This window comes from Taeniopygia guttata, chromosome 1 (genome assembly GCF_048771995.1).
Source record: "Taeniopygia guttata chromosome 1, bTaeGut7.mat, whole genome shotgun sequence".
NCBI classification, from domain to species: Eukaryota; Metazoa; Chordata; class Aves; order Passeriformes; family Estrildidae; genus Taeniopygia; species Taeniopygia guttata.
This window is the reverse complement of record NC_133024.1, coordinates 114,834,870-114,856,544: the sequence shown is the minus strand read 5'-3', so window position 1 is coordinate 114,856,544 and position 21,675 is coordinate 114,834,870. Positions and strand designations below refer to the sequence as shown.

Sequence of the window (21,675 nt, the reverse complement as noted above, 5' to 3'; positions counted from 1 at the left end):
CCTTCAGAACATGTGGAGTTGAAGTTAACACAGGGTGCATGTGAGTGTGGATCAGACACATCCATTTTCTGCTCTTGTGCTGGTGTGGGAGCAGCTTTGTGTGTTGTTGTCTCATGTGGAAACATGAGTGCTGCAGGTAATTACTGAATAGAATTCCCTTGGAATGCTTAATTACAAGCTTTTGAAACAACTTTGTCCTGAATTTCTTTGTCCAGTCACAGCATCATGAGTGAGCTCCTCATTCCAGGTTTTTTGCTCTGTTTGGCCTCTGAGGAGAGGCCTGGAAAGAAGAGCTTGACAAGATCAGAGTCAAAAAATCCCCTCTACCCTTGTGCTAAATGGGTCAGTGCCAGGCTGGAATGGAAATTCAAGGTTTTTTTTTTCAAGCTGTGCCTTTTTAAACTCCTTTTTTAAACTTTTTCTCTCTTTCATCTCATAAAAAACATTGCACCAGTAGTGGAAAATGCTTGATCTTGAGCCAGATCTATGAAATTTCAATGTGGAATAAATAGTTTTGTTCTGCACATGGGCTCACCTGTGCCTTGGGATGGAAATCTTCACCACCCCAGGAAGAACCTAGAATTTATGAAGAGTTTGACTTATGTGCGTTTTTAAGGAAAGAATTTGTCTCACCTGTTCAGGAATTCCAGTGCTGTCACTGGGGCCTTGATTTAACTCAGGGTGGAAAATGGGGAATTGCCTTACAGAAGCACCTGAGCTCTGTTATGTTGTGTGGGCCTCAATACCTGGGATATCTGGAAAATTCCTTCCCTGGTTTCTGGGAGTTTTCTGGTATAATCAAGATTTTGCTCTGAAAGTTCATTCTCCCTTCCTGGGTCATGGAATTGCCTTTAATTAGGATTGCAGCTCTGGGTCTTGGGTGATTACTGAAACATGAGAAAGTGAGCTGAAAATTACAAATAGCCTCAATTTAAAACTTTGTACTCAAGTAAGAAAAAAAAAAATTGTGGTTGATCTGAGCTGATAGTTGTTTCCAGCAATACAGTGGGATTTAGTTTGGGTGCCTAAATAAGGTTTATATTTAATTTAGGTGGTTTATCAGGGCAGTTTTGGTGCAGGCCCAGACAATGGCTTGCTGAATGAAGAGGTGTGTCTGTGAGTAGACTTCATCATCCTGACACCTCCTTCTGTCACATTTTACCTTTCAGTGTAACTTGTGCTCTGAAATTTAAGCTCCACCCTTGAAATCCTCGGGCCAGGGTCCTCCTGTCTGGTTCCAAAGGAATGTTCAGCTGTTGTTTTAAGCACTCAAACACAGCTACAGAAATGTCCCCTTTCAGTCAACAACTTAAGAAAAATGGCACTTTGGAGGAAAGTTAAAATCATAGATAAACAACACGATTTGTTCTTTCCTGTTTGTTGTTAGGACATTTCTCCATCGTGTAAATCTTGTGCCACACTCACTGTTCGTATCATGAGATCAGACCTGCAGCAAGAAACCTGGGGTGACTTAAGACTCTCTCCTTTCCCTGCTTGGAGAGGGACAGGAGTGTCTGGAGTGCCAGGACAAGGGGAAAAGGCTTCCCACTGCCAGAGGGCAGGGTTGGATGGATCTTGGGCAGGAATTGTTCCCTGTGTGGGGGAGTCTCTGGCACAGGTGTGTTGTGCTTTTGGGTGAGCCAGAAGTCAGCTGGCATCAGCTGCACACGGGAGTCAAATGCCTTCCTTGGTGGAACAAAATAATTGGGCTGTTAAAGAGGTGCCAAGGAGCTGATTTTTATTTGTGTTCTGTCTGGGTGTTCCCCCACCCCACCTGAACAGGGTAAATCTATAACCAAAATGTAGATTCTGTTGTAGAATCTGGAAATTTTATGGGAAGGAATTGTTCCCTGGCAGGTGGGCAAGCCCTGGCACAGCTGTGGCAACCCCTGCATCCCTGGCAGTGCCCAAGGCCAGGCTGGACACTGGGGCTGGAGCAGCCTGGGACAGTGGAGGTGTCCCTGCCATGGCAGGGGTGGCACTGGGTGGGCTGTGAGGTCCCTCCCAACCCACACAAGTCTGGAGTTCAATAATTCAATGAATTTCTTCATCCAGGGTAGGGGGAGCACAGTGGGACTGACCCAAATCCTGTCATCCCCTTCTTCTCTCATCACACCCCAGAAACTGGCTGGAGGAGACCATCAGCTCCCAGTGCATTGCCATGTCCCAGGGGAAAGGCCAAGAGGAAATGGCCCTAAACTACACCAGGGGAGGTCAGATTGGAGATTGGAAACAATTTTTCCCTGGCAGAGTGGCCAGGCCTTGGAAGGAACTGCCCAGTCAGTGGAGTCACTGTTTCTGGCAGTGTCCTAAAGGAGTCGGGATGTGGCCCGTGGGGACAGGGTTTGGGGTGATGCTGAGTGGCACTGGGTGATCCTGGAGGGCTCCTCCAGCCCTGGTGATCCTGGGATTCTGTGCTCCCTTTGCCAGCACCGTGCCTTCTGTGTGCAGTCTCCTCCCTGCACAAGCAGCCAATCCACGTTGGGCTCCTCTCTTTTCTGCCTCTCTGGATCTGTGTTCCCCTCCTCTGCAGACCTTGGCTTTATTTATTCATGATAAACCAGGGGAATTGCAGGGCCTTTTGCGTAACTTTTGGATCATGGGATTGGCATTATTGTCTTTGGTGCAGGACATTTCTTTTGTTTGCACAGTTTGGGGCATTCCAAGTGTCATCACATTGAATGTTTGTTTTTGGAAAGATAATGGTTGTAACAGCCCAAGCCCACATATCCTCAGCCATGATGACAGCACACTGTCCTTCTTAATTAACATAATGTAAAAAAAAAAGTTCTGATTCCCCTTGCTTTCAGAGGGCTCAGTTTAGTGCAATTTTTAGATAGCACTAGAGACAGAAAGAAAAAAAAGAAAAAAGATGAGTTGGAATTCTACCACCAGCTGTTTGTTTCATCCCCAACACCCTCCTGGCACCGAGATCATAAAAACACAGAATTGTGGAATGGTTTGGGTTGGAAGGGACCTTAAAGCCCATCCAGTGCCACCCTTGCCATGGGCAGGGGAACCTTCCACTGTCCCAGGCTGCTCCAAGCCCCATCCAGCCTGGTCTTACCTCTGCAAAGCTTCATGGTGACCCTTCTTAGGGAGGAGACTTGCTGGAAAGAAATGATATTTTATTTTCCCTTTGGGGTCTTTTTGTTTTCTTGGATTCTTTGCAATGCTGCTTGTGCTGGCCAACCGGGTGTTCCCAGGGGTCAGACCAGTTTGCTGGCTAGCAGCCCAGGGGATCCCAGAGCTTTTGTTACCCCACTCTCAAGAGCAAGGTGGGTTGACAGAGCTGTGGAGGTGGGGAAGGTCCCCCCGAGGTCCCTGGGGCAGCTCAGCCTGGAGCAGCCTGAGGTCAGAGCTCCCCGGGGCTGCAGCTCCTCCCGAGGGGCAGCGCAGGGACAGCTCCGAGCTCTGCTCTGGGCCAGGGACAGCACCAGGGAGCGCCTGGGGCTGGGCCAGGGCAGCTCAGGCTGGAACCAGGGAAAGGCTCTTCCCCAGAGGTGCTGGCACTGCCCAGGGAATGGGCACGGCCCCGAGGCTGCCAGAGCTGCAGGAGCCTTTGGCCAGCGCTGCCAGGGATGGACAGGGTGGGGCTGGTGGGGTCTGGCACTGGGGGGTCCCTGTGGGTCCCTCCAGCTGAGGACATTCCATGAATCTGTGATTTATGGCAGTGGATGTCCAACCAGAGCCTTTGCCTGGGTTTTGGGGCTGGGTTTTGGGTGAGTCTCTGTCAGTGTGGGCCTCACTCCTCCAGGTTCCCAGTGACCTGGCAGCCCAGAAGGGGAGGCTGGTGATGCTCTGTGATAACTCAGTGCTGAGGAGTGTTGCCCTAATTCTTGAGTTTTCTAAAGCCTTCTGAGTTTACATTTTATTAGGAAACTTTCCCACACAGTTTCTGTAAATAACGTGTTATTTTACATTCCTTCGTGGGGGTAGAGAAACTTGATGTACTAGTGCTTTGTCCCATGTCTTTGGAGAGGTGGCCCATTCACTCTCCAATCCACTGTCACCTTTAGAAAAGTATAAAAGTTAGAGTCAGAAAATAAACTTTCTCTTTTACCTTGCAAAGTGACAAGTGGCTCACGTTGTGCATTCTCATGTCCTATAGCAACAGAGGAGCACCCATGGATGGGATTTTCCCCTGTTTTGTGTCTCCAACAGCTGTTCCAGTCAGTGACCACGCTGCTGTTGCCCAGTTCTGCAGGGACCAGGACATCAGGCTGGTGGTGGTTGGTCCTGAGGTTCCTCTTGCTGCTGGTAAGAGACAAAAGCTGGAAATCACAGCCTTCAGCATTTAAGAAGAAAGTAAATTTTAGTCCTCATCTGTGCGTCACTCAGCAGTGTCTCCAGTCTGAATGAAAACAGATCCTCTGAGCAGTTTCTCTTCAGGGAATCCAGAGTTGTGCTGAGGTGAAAAGGAATTTCTGAAGGGTAGTGTGTAAGCAAGAAAGCAGTTTTGGTGTTCCTATGGAGTTTTCATGTTTTGAAATAATTATAATTTGAGTCTTGGTTAAAAAAAACCAACTAATTATAAACATGCTGATAGTTTATCTGCTTAAACCTTTTGGCATCTTCACCAAAGACTCGTGTTGACCTTTTAGCTCCAAGGAGTCATAAACCAAGGGGGGATTGTCATCCCTTCCCAAACCCAGTGCATCCTGAGGGCCTGCAGTGGTGCAGGGTTACTGCTCCTGGTTCTAGGGAGGAAAGCAGGCACTGCAGACACAGATGACTTCTATTCCTGGCATTCTTGCTCCAAGGAATCAGTGCAGCCCTGGGCTTGGCTGGGCTGACTCCCACAAAGCATCTGGAGATTTATGACATGTTTTGTGTTTAGGAATTGTGGATGACTTGACAGCAGCTGGGATCAAGTGTTTTGGCCCCACAGCAAAGGCAGCTCAGCTGGAGTCCAGTAAGAGCTTTACCAAAGCCTTTCTGGATCGTCACGAGATCCCCACTGCCAGATGGAAATCCTTCACTGATCCCAAAGCAGCATGTGCCTTTATCAACAGGTACAATTCTGGGCATTTTAGACATATTCTTACTGACAGAGTGCTGGATAGCCAAACCAATCAATGATTGCTCAGGTAGCCATACCTTTGGGATAGAACATCTGCACAGGTTTCAAAGGATCGCCTACCATGACTCTCTCAAACTGCTGCAAGTCTGAGAAAAATGGTTCCTCCTGCTCTCAAATGGAGTGCAAGTTCAGTTCTTTGCAGGAGAATGTAGGACAAGCTGTTATTTTTTTGTCAGTCTGCCTGCTGGGGAAAGGCAGGGAGCAGCCCAGAGCCATCTGTGCTGCCTTCTTATCCCTTTTCTCCACCAAAAAACCTGGAGAATTACTCAGCAGCTGATGATTTCCTCATCACAGTGCAAGCCAGGTGACCCCAGATGATACAAGAGTAAATTCCCAAATGGAAAGCAGTAATGAACAGTCAGGAAATTCCCTGGTGAGGAAAAGAAGCAGGAACCTTTCTCAGGCAGAGCATAATGAGAGGAGCCTGGTGTGATTTGTGTGTTACTCAATAAGGTTGCCATGAAACTGAGAAGTACTTTGATTTTCAACTCTTGAAATGTTCAAAATGTCCTTGCAAGGACTGTTGATGCTGAATGTCTGTCCTGTGCCTTGGCAGTGCCACCTTCCCTGCCTTGGTTGTCAAAGCCAGTGGCCTGGCAGCTGGCAAAGGAGTCATCGTGGCTTCGACCAAGGAGCAGGCCTGCAAAGCTGTCACTGAAATCATGCAGGTGAGAAGGAATGTCTCACACCAAATCAGCTCTTCACCACCTCAGAGCACCACAGATATTCCTTATTTCATGTCATAGGAATGTGGCTGTAAGACATCAAACCTTTTACCCGTTCATTTGGCCAGCTGTGAAACTCTGTTTTATTTATGGCTTGAGGTGCAGTTCCTGTAGGCTAAAATAAAACCATTCTTCATGAAAAGCACCCTTATTTCACTTATTTATAGATACAATTCCTTTTTTTTTTTCACTGTATGAGACTCCTGCAATCCAAGAGGTCCCACAGTGCAGGAGGTGCCCCTCAGGGATTGAGGTGGATCTTTACAAGCACCATTAGGACCAAGCACTGCATTTCAGTGTGTAATAAAATTCTGCTGGGATTATTTCAAGTGAAGTTCACATTGAGAAAGGATATTCCACAAATATATTTAGAGCATCAAGATTTGAAGTGAGGCCAAATGAAGTAATTTTATCTGCCCAGTGAGGAGCACAGAGCTGGGGCTCCCAGCCCAGGCCCTCAGCTGGTGTCAGCAGCACAGCACCCTGAAATTCCATGGAGCTCTGTTGATCCTTGGGACACATTCTGTGACACACTTGTGCTTCAGGAGTCAGAGCATGGGTGCTGCAGTCACATTTTGGGGGTCTATGGTCACTGCAAAATTCATGTCTGAACAGAGTCCAATGTCTTCTACAAAAACCTGTGAGACAGAGATTTCCAGACACCCAAAATCACCTTGGCAGTGTGGGCTGGTCGTTCTTAATTTCTTAATTATCCAGAACATGCAGTCAATGTTCAAACATTGCACTGGCATATGAGAATCTTGCTCCCTTCCTATGTGTTGCATAAAATTGCACTTTTTTATCCAGTGAAAGTGCAGACTGGAGACTTCGCTGTCACTGCTGTTGGGGTGAATTTCAGAAGGCAGAGCCTGAGGAATTGCTCATTAATCACAAATACCCTCTGCCATTTGAAAATATTCACTAATAAACCCTGCATTTATTTAAGAATAAAGAGAGGAGAGGAGTGGGGATTTCACCACTGCTGACATCCCTGTGGGGAAGAATGGATTAATCATCTCAAACTTGTGCTGCATTTTTGGCTGTATTAAAAATACTTTTTTCTTGTTGCATTTTCAGTAGTTTAAAACTGAAACAGAACTAAAGAGATTTTGTTTCACTGTAGGATAAGAGTTTTGGCACAGCTGGGGAAACTGTTGTTGTTGAAGAGCGTCTTGAAGGAGAAGAAATTTCTGTAAGTGCATCTCACTGTAAGACTTTGGTTCCAAATTGTCTGGGATTCCCTAAGTGCCTTCACCTACAAAGTGGAGGATTTTATCAGTTAAATTAAAACCATTCCCTGCTTATAAATAAAATTGTATTGGTTAGAGACAGCTGTGTGGCTTATCTTGGATCCTTGCTGGTTTTAGAATTAGCATTGTAAAAATTATTTTGAGTACTTCTCCCATTAGTTCAGCATTACCCAGTTTGAGTGCACAACATCATCCAGTTCCAGAAGATGCCAGCAGCCTTGTTATTCTGAAGATACTGAGGATAAAAACAACTGCTATATAAGTAATTTATAAATACAAGTAAATAGCTTTATATTTAAATTTATAAATACAAGTAAATAGCTTTATAAGCAAGGTAAAGAAAGTCTTGAAAGGAATATAATGCCTTCCTTCCAGGGCAGGGGCTGAGAGGGGAAAGGAAAAAGTCATTTGCATCATTCAGTATTTTAATTTTTTTAAAACCTTTTGAGTATTTCTCTTCAGTGCAACTGCTGATGGTACCATTTTTCTAGGTTTTATTGATTTCTGAAGGAAGGTCACACTAAATGAGTCCCAGCTTCCTGAGGAAAAGACAAATGCCTTGATCCCATCACTTATTTTATCAGGGAGGCAGAGTTTAACCTCTCAAATATCCCTTTGTCACACTGAAAATCAACTCTATTTGCACTAATAGCACTTTAATTTTAACCATATCCAGGATTTTTAACTCTTGTCCTTGTTTCAGTGCCTGTGTTTCAGTGATGGTGTCACCATTGCTCCCATGCCCCCGGCCCAGGACCACAAGAGGCTGATGGATGGAGATGAAGGCCCCAACACAGGAGGGATGGGAGCTTATTCCCCAGCTCCTCAGGTGAGGAAGGACTGATAAGGACGGGCAAAGGGACTGATGAGGGGATGTTTCACTCCAGCTGCCACTGACAGCCTGTGGGAATGTTTAATTCCAGCATGAGGAGCAGGAGGGAATGGGCTCTGCTGGATGGAAAGAGCTGCCTAAAGCTCATGGACAAGTAAAATCCCAGCTCCACTAATTTCTCTGAAGGGGAGGGTGTCTCCACTGAATTACTTGGAATTATAAAGAAGGCAGGGTTATGTCTGCAAATTTGTATTTGATTGTGATTTAAGTGTTGTGAAATGCTGCTCATCAGAACCAAAGGTCTAAACTCAGAGTTTTGCTTTGTTCCAAACAAAGCTAATGGTGAATTTTGGCTGTGGCTTGAGGTAGTTTGGGGTTTGTTTGATAGGGAACTTCTATTGGCAGAAATAGAGAGAAAAACATTCTGGGCTTTCCATTGGAGTGAGCAAGAGACCATCCAAGAATTATAAACACAAAACCAAGCCCTGCCTTTTTACAAACACTGGTTTCTAATCATTTTTTGTTAGATTTCTAAAGATTTGCTGCAGAAGATAAGAGAGACTGTTCTTCAGAAGACTGTTGATGGCATGAGGAAAGAAGGTGTCCCCTATTTGGGTATGTACAGAACTTTGGGATTTGTAATCATAAGGAGAACGACCTTTTATTTTGTTTTCCCCTCTTTGTAGCCTAACTCACACTGGAGGTTAAGGGAAACAGCTTTAATTTATTAAGAACTGATTTTGGTACCAGAGCCTTGATTCAGAGTCCACGGAAATCAACAGAGGTCATGAACAGGGGATAATTCCTCAAGTGAGGAGGAACAGAAAGGAAAATGTTCCAAAATAAGCTGTAAAATTGTGACAACTATTTATGTCTGATTTCTTTTTACCATTTCTCAAATTCACTGAGCACAGGTGGCAGCCTTTTAAACCCTGTTATCAACAGATTCAAAACAAGTGAGTTCCTGACAGATCTTTTTATATCATTTTTTGTTCCAGGTGTGCTTTATGCTGGATTAATGCTCACCAAAGATGGGCCTAAAGTTCTGGAATTTAACTGCAGATTTGGTGACCCAGAGTGTCAGGTGAGTTATTTTGTACAATTTGGCATTATGGGAGGAGTAAAATCTGTGATCATCTACCACTTTTGTTAACTAGATTTGGGGTGAATAATCAGAATTTTAAATCACCAAGACTTAAAATATTTGGGTTCTTTGTTCAAGGCAGAAGCTCTGCCAGGAAATTGTTCCATTCCAGAGAGCATTTCAGTAGGCTGGACTCAAGTCTGGGCTTTGCAAAGGTCAGCTTGAGACGAGCTCAGCGCTTCCCTGTCTTTTCTGGAATGGATTCTGGATTTTTCCTTGCTCCCTGTTGACAAGTGGAACAAAACTCTTAATTTTTATTCTTCAGAACAAATTAAGTTCTTTGTCCTCACCCTTTCCTTTCCATATGCAGCAATTCTTTTACCCACAGAAATTCTCTTCAAGGACAAGTATTTTTAAGGGCTCTCAGATTTACACACTGCATGTCTGATGTGTGAAAGTACAATATGTGGGCATGTTTAGTGCTGCTTTTACAGCTGCACTGGTGTCTTTTCAAGGCCGGGGAAGACAATGACCTGGTTTGATTTGCTGCTGTGTGTTTCTGCAGGTGATTCTGCCCCTGCTGAGGAGTGACCTGTACGAGGTTATGCAGGCAGTGATCAACAGGAGGTTGGCCAGCTCCATGCCAGCCTGGAAAGAGGACAGTGCAGCTGTGACTGTGGTCATGGCTAGTCAAGGCTACCCAGGGACATATCCCAAGGGTTTGGAAATAACAGGTAAATAGAGCAGGAGGAGCTGCAGGAGGCTCGTTCCCCCCCTGGCCTCTCTCCTGCTGCTTGAAGGTGAATCACTGCAACTGAGATTCATAGAAACCCTGCTTCTGGGCCAGCAAGAGCAGCTGAATTTTCACACATCTCAGTTGATTTTGGTGTATTTTCAGTCCTCCACGCTGTTGTAATTTGATATTGGCACAGCATTGATATTTAACGCCTGCAGAAGTCAGGTGGTTGTGATCAGGGCTCCTGGGTCACGCTGATGCTGACCTTTTGTGCTCTGGGTGCCACTGAGGCACAAACCCCAGCTGGAGTCAGATGTGTGTCAGCTAAACACCTCCTCCCACATCCCTGAGCACACAGGTAGACTTGTCTCTCCTCCAGAGGTATTTTTTACATCTTTATTCCCATTTCCCAGCAGGATCACCCTGACTTTGTAGTTTTTCAGACATGAAGTGCTCGGTCTCTCTTCGTTGAGAACATTCTAACCAAGAGCTGATGTTTTTCACAACACCCACAGGGCTGGCTAAGGCCAAGCAGCTGGGCCTGGAGGTGTTCCACGCAGGCACAGCCCTGAAGGATGGCAGGGTGGTGACCAGCGGGGGCAGAGTGCTCACGGTCACGGCCATCAAGGAGGACCTGCCCACGGCGCTGCAGGAGGCCAACCTGGGGGTGGCTGCCATCCACTTCCAGGGGGCCATCTACAGGAGGGACATTGGCTACCGGGCCATAGCCTTCCTCAGGCAATCCAGGTAGATATTCCAGATCCCTCACGTGGCAGTAACTGGGGTGAAAAGGATCTAAGCACATCCCTGGTTGATGCTAATAACTGGTGTTGATATTTTGTGGAACTCTTGACAAGTTTTAACCCCATCCTTGTACTCAACCTCAGCAAGACCAGCCAAGGGAGGAATATTTTGAATGCCTGATCCATGTTCTTGCTCTCCTAAATCTGAGTTAAACTACAGTGACAAACACACAGGAATGACCTGTGTTGCTGCAGTTGTTAGGCCTGGTTTAGGGAAGGTCAACTTCTGCTTCTTGGACTTTGGATCACAGCTTTTGCTCTGGGTTTTTTTGGTTTTTTTTTGGATCACAGCTTTTGCTCTGGGTTGTTTTTTATTTTGGATCACAGCTTTTGCTCTGGGTTTGTTTTGGGATCACAGCTTTTGCTCTGGGTTTGTTTTGTCCAGAAGTCTGATATTTAATATCATGAAATGTGGTCCCTGCCCCAACCTGCCAGAGCTCCAGGAGTGTTTGGACAGCACTGCCAAGGGATGCCCAGGGAGGGATTTTTGGGATGTCTGTGCAGGGCCAGGGTTTGGACTGCATGATTCCTGTGTGTTCCTTCCAGCTCAGGAGAGTCTGTGATTTGATATATTAACAAAGTTCAGGCTGGCTTACGGGTTCTTTTTTAGCTTTTAGAAATGGTTAAAATTACCTTAAACCCCCCACCTTGTTGGTATTTACATTTTACTGGCATAGCTGCCTAACACCAGGGTAGGATTCATCACTTCTTTCCATTCTCATTCCTTGGCACAGTATTTACTGTAAGACTCTGGAGATCATATGGGTGTGGGTTTTTTTTTTTTTTTAATAGCAAGGAATCCTGTTGTCTCTTTAATGTTCCTAAAAGCTTCTTGCAGTTTTTAAACTATTTTTTACCTAATAAGAAACTGCTCTGCTCCAATGAGCTCTCAACATATACCTTTTCCTAAGGGGTTATTTTGTAGGCTGGGAAGCACTTCAGTAACAATTCTGTTGCTGCTGGCAGTGTATCCTGATTAGTATTTTGTAAAATGATGATCAATAAACTTCCTAAAAGAACAAGGGTGTTGCCATTTAGTCTCCTTTCTCTCTCAAGTGCTCTGCATCTGCTGACCAATTGATGTGACAAGGTGGAACTGGGGTTTGTAGCATTAGAAAAAAAGCAGGTCAGTGAGGCAAGAGGAGGCACTTGGAGCAGTTCCTGAGTTCCTGAGGCACAGGCAGCAGGGTTCCTGCCTGGAATGCCTGCCTGGAGGATCCCTGCCTGCACAGGGAGGCTCCTGGGGGCTGTTTGCAGTCGCTGCCTGGGGCACTGCCCTGAGGCTGCTCCACCTTCTGCTCCTGAAGGGGCAGCACAGGGATGCTTCAGTCCCAGAGCCCCAGACTGGGCTGGGTTGGACAGGACCTTAAAGCTCATCCTGCTCCTGCCATGGGCAGGGACACCTTCCACTCACCCAGGGTGCTCCAAGCCCCCTTTGGACTCAGTGAAGGAAGGGGGACAGCTCCTCGTGACAGCCTGGCAGGATTCAATCCTGAGCCATTTCACCTCAGGAAAACAGCCAGAATGATTAATAAAAAGTAGTCCAGAAAATTCGAAGAATTAAAGATCCATTTAAAGGATCAAAGCAGATAGCAAAAAAAATTTAACAAATTTGAAATACTCCTAAAAACATGGTGCGAATCTGGTGGACATTTATCATATTCAGACTGAAAGGGGCTGACTTTGATCTCTGGTTGTTGCAGGCTAATATTTCCTTGAGTCTTATTCACAGCCTGAACAGCTGCCTGGGGTAATTCTTGTATTCTTGCCAGGTTTTGGGCAGGGGTATGCTGTGAGTGCAGACACCTTTGGATTCTCCTGGCAACACTTCTCCTGGGCCAGTTCTTCTGGCACTTGAAGTCTTATCAATCCCAGATATTCCAGCAATGATCTTCACAACAGAAATACACTTCATCCTAAAAAAAAAAAAACCTCCCACATCTTAAAATAAGTTTTAATAGGTAGAGTACAAAAATATTTACTACATTTAGTGCAATTGTAAGCACTTGTGTCTGTCTCTGACTTTTTCAATGTTTCCTGAATTCTTGACCTGGTTCCTGGGATGAGTTTTGTGGATTAACTGATTTTTTAATTTTGTTTAGCTGAGTCAATTTTAAATAGGTTTCAGTTGTTTTGTTGTATTTGTCCTTGTTAATCTACACCCTTAGAAATTAAACTTCAGGCTGAATCCCATCCACAGGAGAGAGAAAACAGGGATGGATCTAAAATAGGGATGCACCTGGTTCATGCCATTGACAGCCTGGGAATAACAACTGTTTAACTGGCACGAGCTGTGTTTGCTGGAGTGAAAAGTCATTAAGGTCCCTGTCCCCAGAATGGAAAGGTTCTTCTGTAAATAAGAGCTGGTGCTTCGTGTCCCCAGGGAGCTGTGGGGACACACAGGTGACACCAGTTTGTACCAGTGTGTTGATCTTACATAAACCCCACCCAGAGCTTGCTTCTTTTAGATTCCTGAGCCCCACTGTAGGAACCTGGGTCTTTTGAAGGAAATATATTTTATATTCTTTAACAGAAAACCCACTGAAGTAAGAAAGAGGCATGGCTGCTTCTGTGGTGGGATCATTCCAGGGATAAGGAGATGCTGTAAAACCTGGAAGCATCCTGGGGGTTATTGATTCACCTGAGACTTGTGGGTGGAAAAGAGACTTGAGCTTAGCCCTGTTCTGACCCAGCTGTGCATTTCTGGGCTTGGTTTGGTTTGGAGCTTTCCCACTGACACTTCAAGGCCTGGAGGTTGCACTCAGAGCTCTGGGCTGGGGACAAGGTGGGGTTCAGTCACAGCTTGGATTCCATGGGCTGTGTGGATTCTGTGTGGATTCAAACCTTGCAAAATCAGGTCTATGCTGCCTGTTCTACCTTGTTGTCAGGGGTTTGCTTGTTGGTTTTATTTTGAGATCTGACTGTATGATCCCAGTGCTCTGATACCATCTTCAAAACTCTGGAATTATCCATTTACTGCTCCTGGCAGCAGCTCCTCAGACAGCAGGATGGGATTCTGCACAGTTCTTGCACTCAGGGATGTAAAGAAGTAAATGTTATTTGAAAATACATTCAGTAATCAGCTGCCATCCCATTTTTGCCCACTCTTCCAGAGGCCTGACTTACAAGAACAGTGGGGTGGACATTGAAGCAGGGAACACTTTGGTGCAGAGGATCAAACCCTTTGCTGCAGCCACATCAAGGTCAGGTAAGACAAGAACCTTCTGCTCCTGCTTTGGTCACTTGGCAGTGAGGCTTACCAGTTGATCTTGATAAAAAGCTCATATTTATGTGTCCTGCCTGTTTCTGGATGACACAAGAAAAGCTGTGGTAAGCAAATGCCTGTGATTATATTCCAAATGCACAGCTTTTAATCCCCAAATGGCTCTAAACTCCATCTCCTGAATGCCAGGAGTGTTAGAGGGCACAGTTCAGCACTGTGTAAGGATAAATGCAAGCAAAATTTTCACCAGTAAGTACTGAGTTTGATTCCATGGATTAGTATTTCTTGCACAGTGAACTCCATCATTTGGGGGATGAACATTTAGAAAGGTTATGAAATGTAGAATTCCTGAGATAGATGTGGAACACACTTCCTTTGCTTGGTAGAATCAGCATGGATTCATCCTTGTTTTTAGGGTTCAGGCACATCTTACTCTAGCAAGTCCTTGTAATTCTTTGGACAGATTTAAAATATTCATTTATGAAATAGTCCTTCTATTTCAAATTAACTGAGAACCTTCTAATGAAGTCAGGTATATGCAGAGGGAAAAATACAGATTTTCTCACAGCAGTACAATAATCTTATCACAATTTCTCCCGTGTTTCACAGGAACACAGTGCAAGGGGGAAATCTGTCAGTTACAGGAATTATTGACTGCTCAGTCACAAAGTTGGAGACTTTTAGGCTTAGGCTAATGATAAAAGACAAAGCCAACCTAAGCCGATTAGGAGCTCCTCAGTGAAGAGCTTCTAAATGGCAGAGAAAAGTTTCCTGGTAACAAAGCAAAGTTGTGTTGCAAAACTCTGCAGAGAATTTGTGGTGGAGATGCTGGAGAAGCCCCTGGGAGTAAAGCTGGGCTGTTTCTCTTCTTTCCTGGCTGGCAGGCTGCAATGCAGAGCTTGGAGGGTTTGCTGGGCTCTTTGACCTGAAAGCAGCTGGTTACAAAGATCCCATCCTGGTGTCTGGAACCGACGGCGTCGGCACCAAACTCAAGGTAAGGTAGAAATCCATGCCAAAGAAGGAAAAACAGCACAGAAGGGAAAATGTCCTGTCAGAAAACAGCAGTTGTCTTGTAAAAATACCTATTGGTCTTTCTAAAAAGGGGATGGAAACTGAAATTGCCCTTCTTCAGGCAAAACAATTAAATACCTGTCAACAGCCAGAAGTTATATGATAATATCAACTATCAGAAGTTGATATGATAATATCATCAGTAAATATCAGAAGTTGATAAGATGCCTAAAATAACTGGGTTTTCAATATTAGGAATATAATCAGGAATTTTGTTTCACAAAGGCAGCATCTCCACCCTCAAAAAAGATTAATTGGCGGGGTAAAACATTTAATCCCAGGTTTGCTGTTGTGTTTGGGCTGCAAGGAAGCCCTTTTGCAGCACAGTTGCCTTCTCAGTGCCTTTTGGATTTGCCAGTGGAGACAGGAATAGTTCCTGAAGAGAGTTAGGAGATGATAATAAACAAAGCTGCTCCTCAAAGAACACCTGGAGGGATTTTGGTCCATCGCTCACAGACTCTGCTCCCAATTTCAGTCCCTTCCAGACCCTGGCGGGTGTTCCAGGGGCCCAGAGCTGATTCCAGGCTTTTCCCTGTGTCTTGCAGATTGCACAGCAGTGCCAGAAACACGACACCATCGGGCAGGACCTGGTGGCCATGTGTGTCAATGACATCCTGGCCCAGGGAGCCGAGCCCCTCTTCTTCCTGGACTATTTCGCCTGCGGCAAACTTGACGTGGAAGTGGCTCAGGGCGTCATTGCAGGAATTGCTGATGCTTGCAGGAAAGCTGGATGTGCTCTTTTGGGTAGGAACACTTCTCGGGGGGATCTGAAAAATCTTCTGCAAGGTCTTTTAGTTGGTTTTAATGTAGTTGGTTTCCTACTCTGTGGAAAAATCTGGGAGGAGTAAAAAGGCAAAGTGTTCTGTGTCTTTGCTTTAATCACAGTGGAAGGAGACAGTACTTTAAAAGTTTAGCTTAAATTTAGATTAGGTTTAGCTACAGATTTAGGTTAGATGTTGAGAAAAGGTTCTGTCCTTTTTTCCAATTTTTTAGGGAAGTTAGGAACACAAGTCCTTTCTCAGTGGGTGTCATTTTGGGTCTGTTTATAAGCTTTGAACAAGAAGCTCTTTATACCCTGGTTTACTCTTTTCCTGCATGAACTGTTGGTCAGCTTTATGTTTGTTTTAAGGTGTTCTCTGCATTTATCAAATATAATCACCCCATTCATGCTGCAGCAAGGTCTGTGTTAGGTGAGACCTGGTGATGAAACCAGCAAAATGTCAAGACTTTATTTCCAGTTCAAGACTTTCAAACTCCATAGGCCCTTCTGCAAGAGCTGAACCTTCAGCTCAACAAATTTAACTCATCGCCCCCTGATAGTGAGGGGGTGAGGGCTCATCTCTTGCCAAATTTTGCACAATTAACTGTGGATTCACGTGGTGGGTGGCCAAGCACTTCTCCCCATTTTGCCTCTTGGCTTCTTATTAAATAAGAAGCCCTTATTAAACACAGCTGAAATAGCAGGACTGAAAAAAGCAGGTGAAGCTGGGGCACAGGGCAGGGAGTGAAGAGTGGGAAGAGGAGAGAAAAAGGCAGGATTTTACCCAGAGCAGCTGGGGCTGCCCCTGGATCCCTGGCAGTGCCCAAGGCCAGGCTGGACACTGGGGCTGGAGCAGCCTGGCACAGTGGGAGGTGTCCCTGCCAGGGTGGAATGAAATGAGCTTTAAAATCCTTTCCAACCCGCACCATTCTGGGATTCTGTGATTAAACCCAGGCTTTTTCAGCACCTCTTTGCTGTGTTTTTGTTCCCCAGGAGGAGAAACGGCCGAGATGCCGGGGATGTATCCCCCCGGCGAGTACGACCTGGCCGGCTTCGCCGTGGGGGCCGTGGAGCGAGGGCAGATGCTGCCCCAGCTGGACAGGATCACTGAGGGGGACGTGGTCATTGGGGTGGCATCTTCTGGGGTGCACAGCAACGGCTTCAGCCTCGTCAGGAAGATTGTGGAGAAGTCCTCCCTGGATTTCTCCTCCCGCGTCGGTGTCTCCGGGGATCAGACACTGGGTACTGCTTCCTCCTGAGCTTCCCAACAGCTGCCACAGTTATTTTGTCTGGGCCTTTGAAAGTTTTCTCAGGCACAGAAAAGAAAATCATTCCATCTTTAGCGTGGTTTCATCTTCTTTTCCTGGAAGTCACGTGTGCAGGGAAGAAGAAGGGAGGGGGATAAATAATTAATTATGGGCTAAAAAAAAAAAGGTAGAACTTTGTGTTTCTCTCTAGTACAATGCTCATTACTATCCAAGTTGCTGTTTTGAGATTTCCCCCATTTTATATTGATTCCCATTTCTCTCCATGCTTTTTCCCTCTCCCCTGGGCAGGAGAACTCCTGTTAACCCCAACCAAACTCTACAGCAAGACTCTGCTGCCTGTGCTGCGCTCGGGCCATGTCAAAGCCTACGCCCACATCACCGGGGGGGGCCTGCTGGAAAACATCCCCAGAGTTCTGCCAGAGTCCTTTGGTGTCATTTTAGGTGAGAGAGAAAGAAAGCTGTGGAAAAATCCTCACGTTAATGTGGATTGCTGGGGAAGCCTGTGGCCACACCAGCTGATTTGTGCTCTAAGAGCTGGACTTGTCTGTCTAGAAACGTTTGAGTTTTTCCTTGTACCTGAACCAGAGCCAGTCAAAACTCTTTGTGGTGGAAAGCCTGCTCCCCATTGAATTCCCTCCCCTAGTGGTGTTTGGGATTTGATTTCTTAGGACACTTGCAAAAAGAAAACAACCCTACCAAGTCAGCTGTCACCATTTGCAATTCCCTACAAAATTACTGCAAATTAAATGATACTCATGAAGTTTTCAATTAGCATTCAGAGGTGGTTGTGAGCTCAGGGGCAGCTCCTGCTGTTTGGCTTCATTAATCCTCAGCACTCTCCCCTCAGGTGTGCTGGAAGGGGGTTTCACTGCTGGGGAAGGTGAGGCATGGAAAGGGAAATGGCTGGCACAGGTTGTGAGAGCTCATGGGGTTGTACCATAAAATAAGGAATTAACACTGAGTTCTGAACTCAATAACTGCACATAAATCATTTTCCACTTGTCCACTGATAAATATTTATGTGGATGTGCACCTCTGCTCTGGAGCCAGGCTGGGAGAGCTGGGAGTGTTCAACCTGGAGAGGAGAAGCTCCAGGGAGAGCTCAGAGCCCTGCCAGGGCCTGGAGGGGCTCCAGGAGAGCTGCAGAGGGACTGGGGACAAGGATGGAGGGACAGGAGCCAGGGAATGGCTCCCACTGCCAGAGGGCAGGGCTGGGTGGGAGATTGGGAATTGGGAATTGTTCCCTGGCAGGGTGGGCAGGGCTGGGATGGAATTCCCAGATTCCCCTGGATCCCTGGCAGTGCCCAAGGCCAGGCTGGACACTGGGGCTGGAGCAGCCTGGGACAGTGGGAGGTGTCCCTGCCGTGGCAGGGGTGGGAATGGGTGGGATTTGGGGTCCCTCCAACACAAACCAGTCTGTGATTCCATGAATCTGTAGAAATTGTGATAGAACCATTTTAAAAGAGAACATGACAAGGAAGAAATTTCCAAGCCTTGGGGTTCCTTTCCAGTGCCTTGTCCAGAAGCATTTCTATGCTGCTGTACATCATCCTCGCCTGGCTGGAACTGGGGCAGTGGGGGATTTTTGTGACAGATTTTTTCCTCTTAATACCCCAATAATTGTAGTCCATTGGTAGCAATTTCCACTCTTGATCTGTATTTTCAATTCTCTTCAGATGCTCTCACCTGGAAGATCCCAGAAATCTTTTGCTGGCTCCACAAGGAAGGGAACCTCTCAGAGGAGGAGATGGCTCGGACCTTCAACTGTGGGGTTGGAGCAGTGCTGGTGGTGCAGAAGGACATGGCCCAGCAGGTCCTCAGGGACATCCAGGGACACGAGACCGCCTGGCTCATCGGCAAAGTGGTCTCCCTACAAAGAGGTGATTGCAGCTTGATTTTCCTTGGGGCAAAATTAATCAGAAAGAAAAAGCTGAGGGAAATTCCCTTGCTTGTGAGTTTTCATGAGGTGAAAACCTCTTCACTGGCACTTCCCTGACTTTTTTATGGGGGTATTGAACTGACAGTTCATTAATGTCTTCCATGGGTGCTTTTCTCCTCTCTCTGTTTCTCCCTTTACTGATACTTTGTTTTGCTGTTTTTTGGGTTTTTCCTTGTACCTGCTCAGGCTCTGACAACGTTAAAGTCCTCAATCTCCATCGGGCCCTGCAAGCAAACAGGTCCCTGTGTGTGCAGAGCCATATCCAGGGCAACATCCAGACAGGCAAAATGAAGGTTGCTGTCCTCATCTCTGGAACAGGTGAGTTCTGCTCTTTGCTGCAGTGGAAACCACACTGTGGAGAAGGGAACTTCAGCTTGGATTTAAAATCCCTGCAGTTCTCCATGGGTGATCTGGTAGGCTTCTAGCAGGCAGGAGAGAGGTTGTGCCTGGATTGATGTCAATCACAAACCTCTTTTAACCTCTGCTGCAAACTGAATTGCATCTATGTTCAGTTTATCCCCAAACCTCTGCATGAGTGGGAGATTCAGGCTCCCACTCTGGTGCCCTGTAGGAACAGCAGCATCATTTCACAGAGAGATCAGAATTTCTTCTTGTCATGTAGGCACTCCAACTGTTCTGTCTCCAGTATTCCCAATCACTGAGACCACCAGTCCAGTGCTATAAATTACAGTTTCCAAGTGCAGCTGCCAGGAAAGGCCTTCAGCTGTCTGCATCAGCTCCCAGCAAGATCAATTAAAAAAGGATTAATGTTTCATCAGAGATGTTTGGTTTGGTCTCCCCCACAGTGCTGCTTATTTAAAGCCTCTTCCAGCTGTTCTTTCTATTTATTCTCAGTATTCTATTTCCTCTCCCCCAGGCACAAACCTGGAAGCTCTCATCAACAGCACAAAGAAAGACACCAGCTATGCACAGATAGTTCTGGTTATCTCCAACAAACCTGGTGTGGAGGGGCTGAGGAAAGCTGAGAGAGCTGGGATTCCTACAAGGGTGAGCATTTCCTTTTTGTAATTAGCCACCATCGGCTGGGACTCCAGCAGAAAGGTGCTGATGAGTTTTATGGGGTAACACATGGGCTGAGAGGGAGCCTTGGCTTTTTATTTTCGGTCTGTTGTGAACTTGTGCCCAGGGGCAAAGTAGCTGACAGCGAAATCCTTCCTTTTCTCCTTGTCTGCCAGCAATCCTGATGCTTTGGGGATGGTTGTTACATTAAACCTGCAGAAAACTTTCAGTTACAGCTTAAACTTTGTCAGTTGTTTGATTGTAGGGCACACTGAAGTACCAACCTATTTTATGTGAATTTAATTTTAAAATGACCTAGTGGTGCATTTGAATGGACTAGAGAGGTCACACTCAGTGGGACCTTCCTCTGACTCCCTGGATATTGCCTCAGGATCTCCAGGAATCATTCCCAGTGCTCCCTGAGCTTCCATGGATTTTGTGTGCCTTGCCTTTGGGTTGCAGATCTGAAATGATCCTGTTGTCACTTAGAAACCTTTTACTGTCACTTTTCACTGCTGAATATGGACACAGGGAAATTCAGAGCTTTGTTCCTTGAATAGTGCTGGGATCTGTGCTGGTGCTCCAGCTCCTCCTTGGGAGGACACAAAGGGCACGAGGGAAATGTGGTGTGAGAATCACAGGCACAGACTGGCTTGGCTGGGAAAGAACCTGAAAATCCATCCAGTGCCAACCCCAAGGTTTTTATCGGGGAAAAAAACAGTGTGGGAGAGCTGATGGCCCTGGGGGTTCAGCTGTGGAGGGAGAGGTGGGACAGGCACAGGGACAGAGGCTGCTCAGCCCAGGGCTGGGCTCTGCTCCCAGCCCCTGCTGTCCCTGTCACCTGAGCAGCCCTGGCTTTTCCCAAACCATCCCTGGGCCCTGATCAACAGGTGCTTCTCTTGAAGACTGGGTGCTCTAAGTTAGGTAGTGCTGCCTTCTTCCTGCCTAAATTAAGGGATATATCCTGGATGGAAAACACACAACTCAGGCTGGGAGAGCTGAAGATGTTCACCTGGAGAAGGGAGAGCTCAGAGCCCTGCCAGGGCCTGAAGGGGCTCCAGGAGAGCTGCAGAGGGACTGGGGACAGGGATGGAGGGACAGGAGCCAGGGAATGGCTCCCAGTGCCAGAGGGCAGGGCTGGGTGGGAGATTGGGAATTGGGAATTGTTCCCTGGCAGGGTGGGCAGGGCTGGGATGGAATTCCCAGATTCCCCTGGATCCCTGGCAGTGCCCAAGGCCAGGTTGGACACTGGGGCTGGAGCAGCCTGGGGCAGTGGGAGGTGTCCCTGCCATGGCAGGGGTGGCACTGGATGAGCTTTACGGTCCCTTCCCACCCAAACCAGTCTGGATTCTGGGATTCCATGATATGGGGTAGGGGCTGGTTTAGGAGTTTGTGTTGAGCCTTTCTTCCAAGCTTTTCTGGTATACTTTTTGCCAAGATTCACTTGCTTATGACTGCCAGAGGCCTCAAAGTGGGTGAAATCTTTGGAAGACTTCAGGATGGCTTAAAGCCCTGCATTTGTAGGGCATTCCGTGGTGTCCAAGTGCTGGGATCAAGGTTGGGCTTATCAAGCCAAACCTGTTTGTTCCAATGATCTCTGTCTGTGGGGAGGAGCACAGACTCCACTCTGTCTGCCAGCTGTCCCTTGAGGAGCTGTTCTTCCTGCTGGAATTGCCACCACATCCCTACTCCTGTGTTTTGGGCTGCCCCAGGTGGTTGAGCACACGAGGTACCCGAGCCGCACGGAGTTCGACAGTGCCGTGGACAAAGTCCTTGAGGAGTTCTCGGTGGAGCTGATCTGCCTGGCCGGGTTCATGCGCATCCTCTCGGGTCCTTTTGTCAAGAAATGGGAAGGTGAGCACACCTGGGGGGGCTGTGCAT

The 21,675-nt window shown here is 46.7% G+C and overlaps 1 protein-coding gene across 16 annotated transcripts in view; it reads left to right on the top strand.

The window, feature by feature from the left end:
• Positions 1-21,675, top strand: part of GART (phosphoribosylglycinamide formyltransferase, phosphoribosylglycinamide synthetase, phosphoribosylaminoimidazole synthetase) — a 38,292-nt gene that overhangs the window by 11,585 nt on the left and 5,032 nt on the right. For all 16 annotated transcript variants that reach the window (XM_072936125.1, XM_030287504.4, XM_072936118.1 and 13 more), the window contains 18 exons: positions 4,165-4,260; positions 4,841-5,015; positions 5,640-5,751; positions 6,932-7,000; positions 7,762-7,887; positions 8,418-8,505; positions 8,889-8,974; positions 9,540-9,708; positions 10,226-10,457; positions 13,627-13,721; positions 14,621-14,730; positions 15,353-15,551; positions 16,561-16,809; positions 17,124-17,276; positions 18,512-18,715; positions 18,961-19,092; positions 19,652-19,782; positions 21,507-21,648. In XM_072936125.1, coding sequence (XP_072792226.1) covers positions 4,165-4,260; positions 4,841-5,015; positions 5,640-5,751; positions 6,932-7,000; positions 7,762-7,887; positions 8,418-8,505; positions 8,889-8,974; positions 9,540-9,708; positions 10,226-10,457; positions 13,627-13,721; positions 14,621-14,730; positions 15,353-15,551; positions 16,561-16,809; positions 17,124-17,276; positions 18,512-18,715; positions 18,961-19,092; positions 19,652-19,782; positions 21,507-21,648 — 2,568 coding nt within the window. The remainder of the gene's footprint in view (positions 1-4,164; positions 4,261-4,840; positions 5,016-5,639; positions 5,752-6,931; positions 7,001-7,761; positions 7,888-8,417; positions 8,506-8,888; positions 8,975-9,539; positions 9,709-10,225; positions 10,458-13,626; positions 13,722-14,620; positions 14,731-15,352; positions 15,552-16,560; positions 16,810-17,123; positions 17,277-18,511; positions 18,716-18,960; positions 19,093-19,651; positions 19,783-21,506; positions 21,649-21,675) is intronic.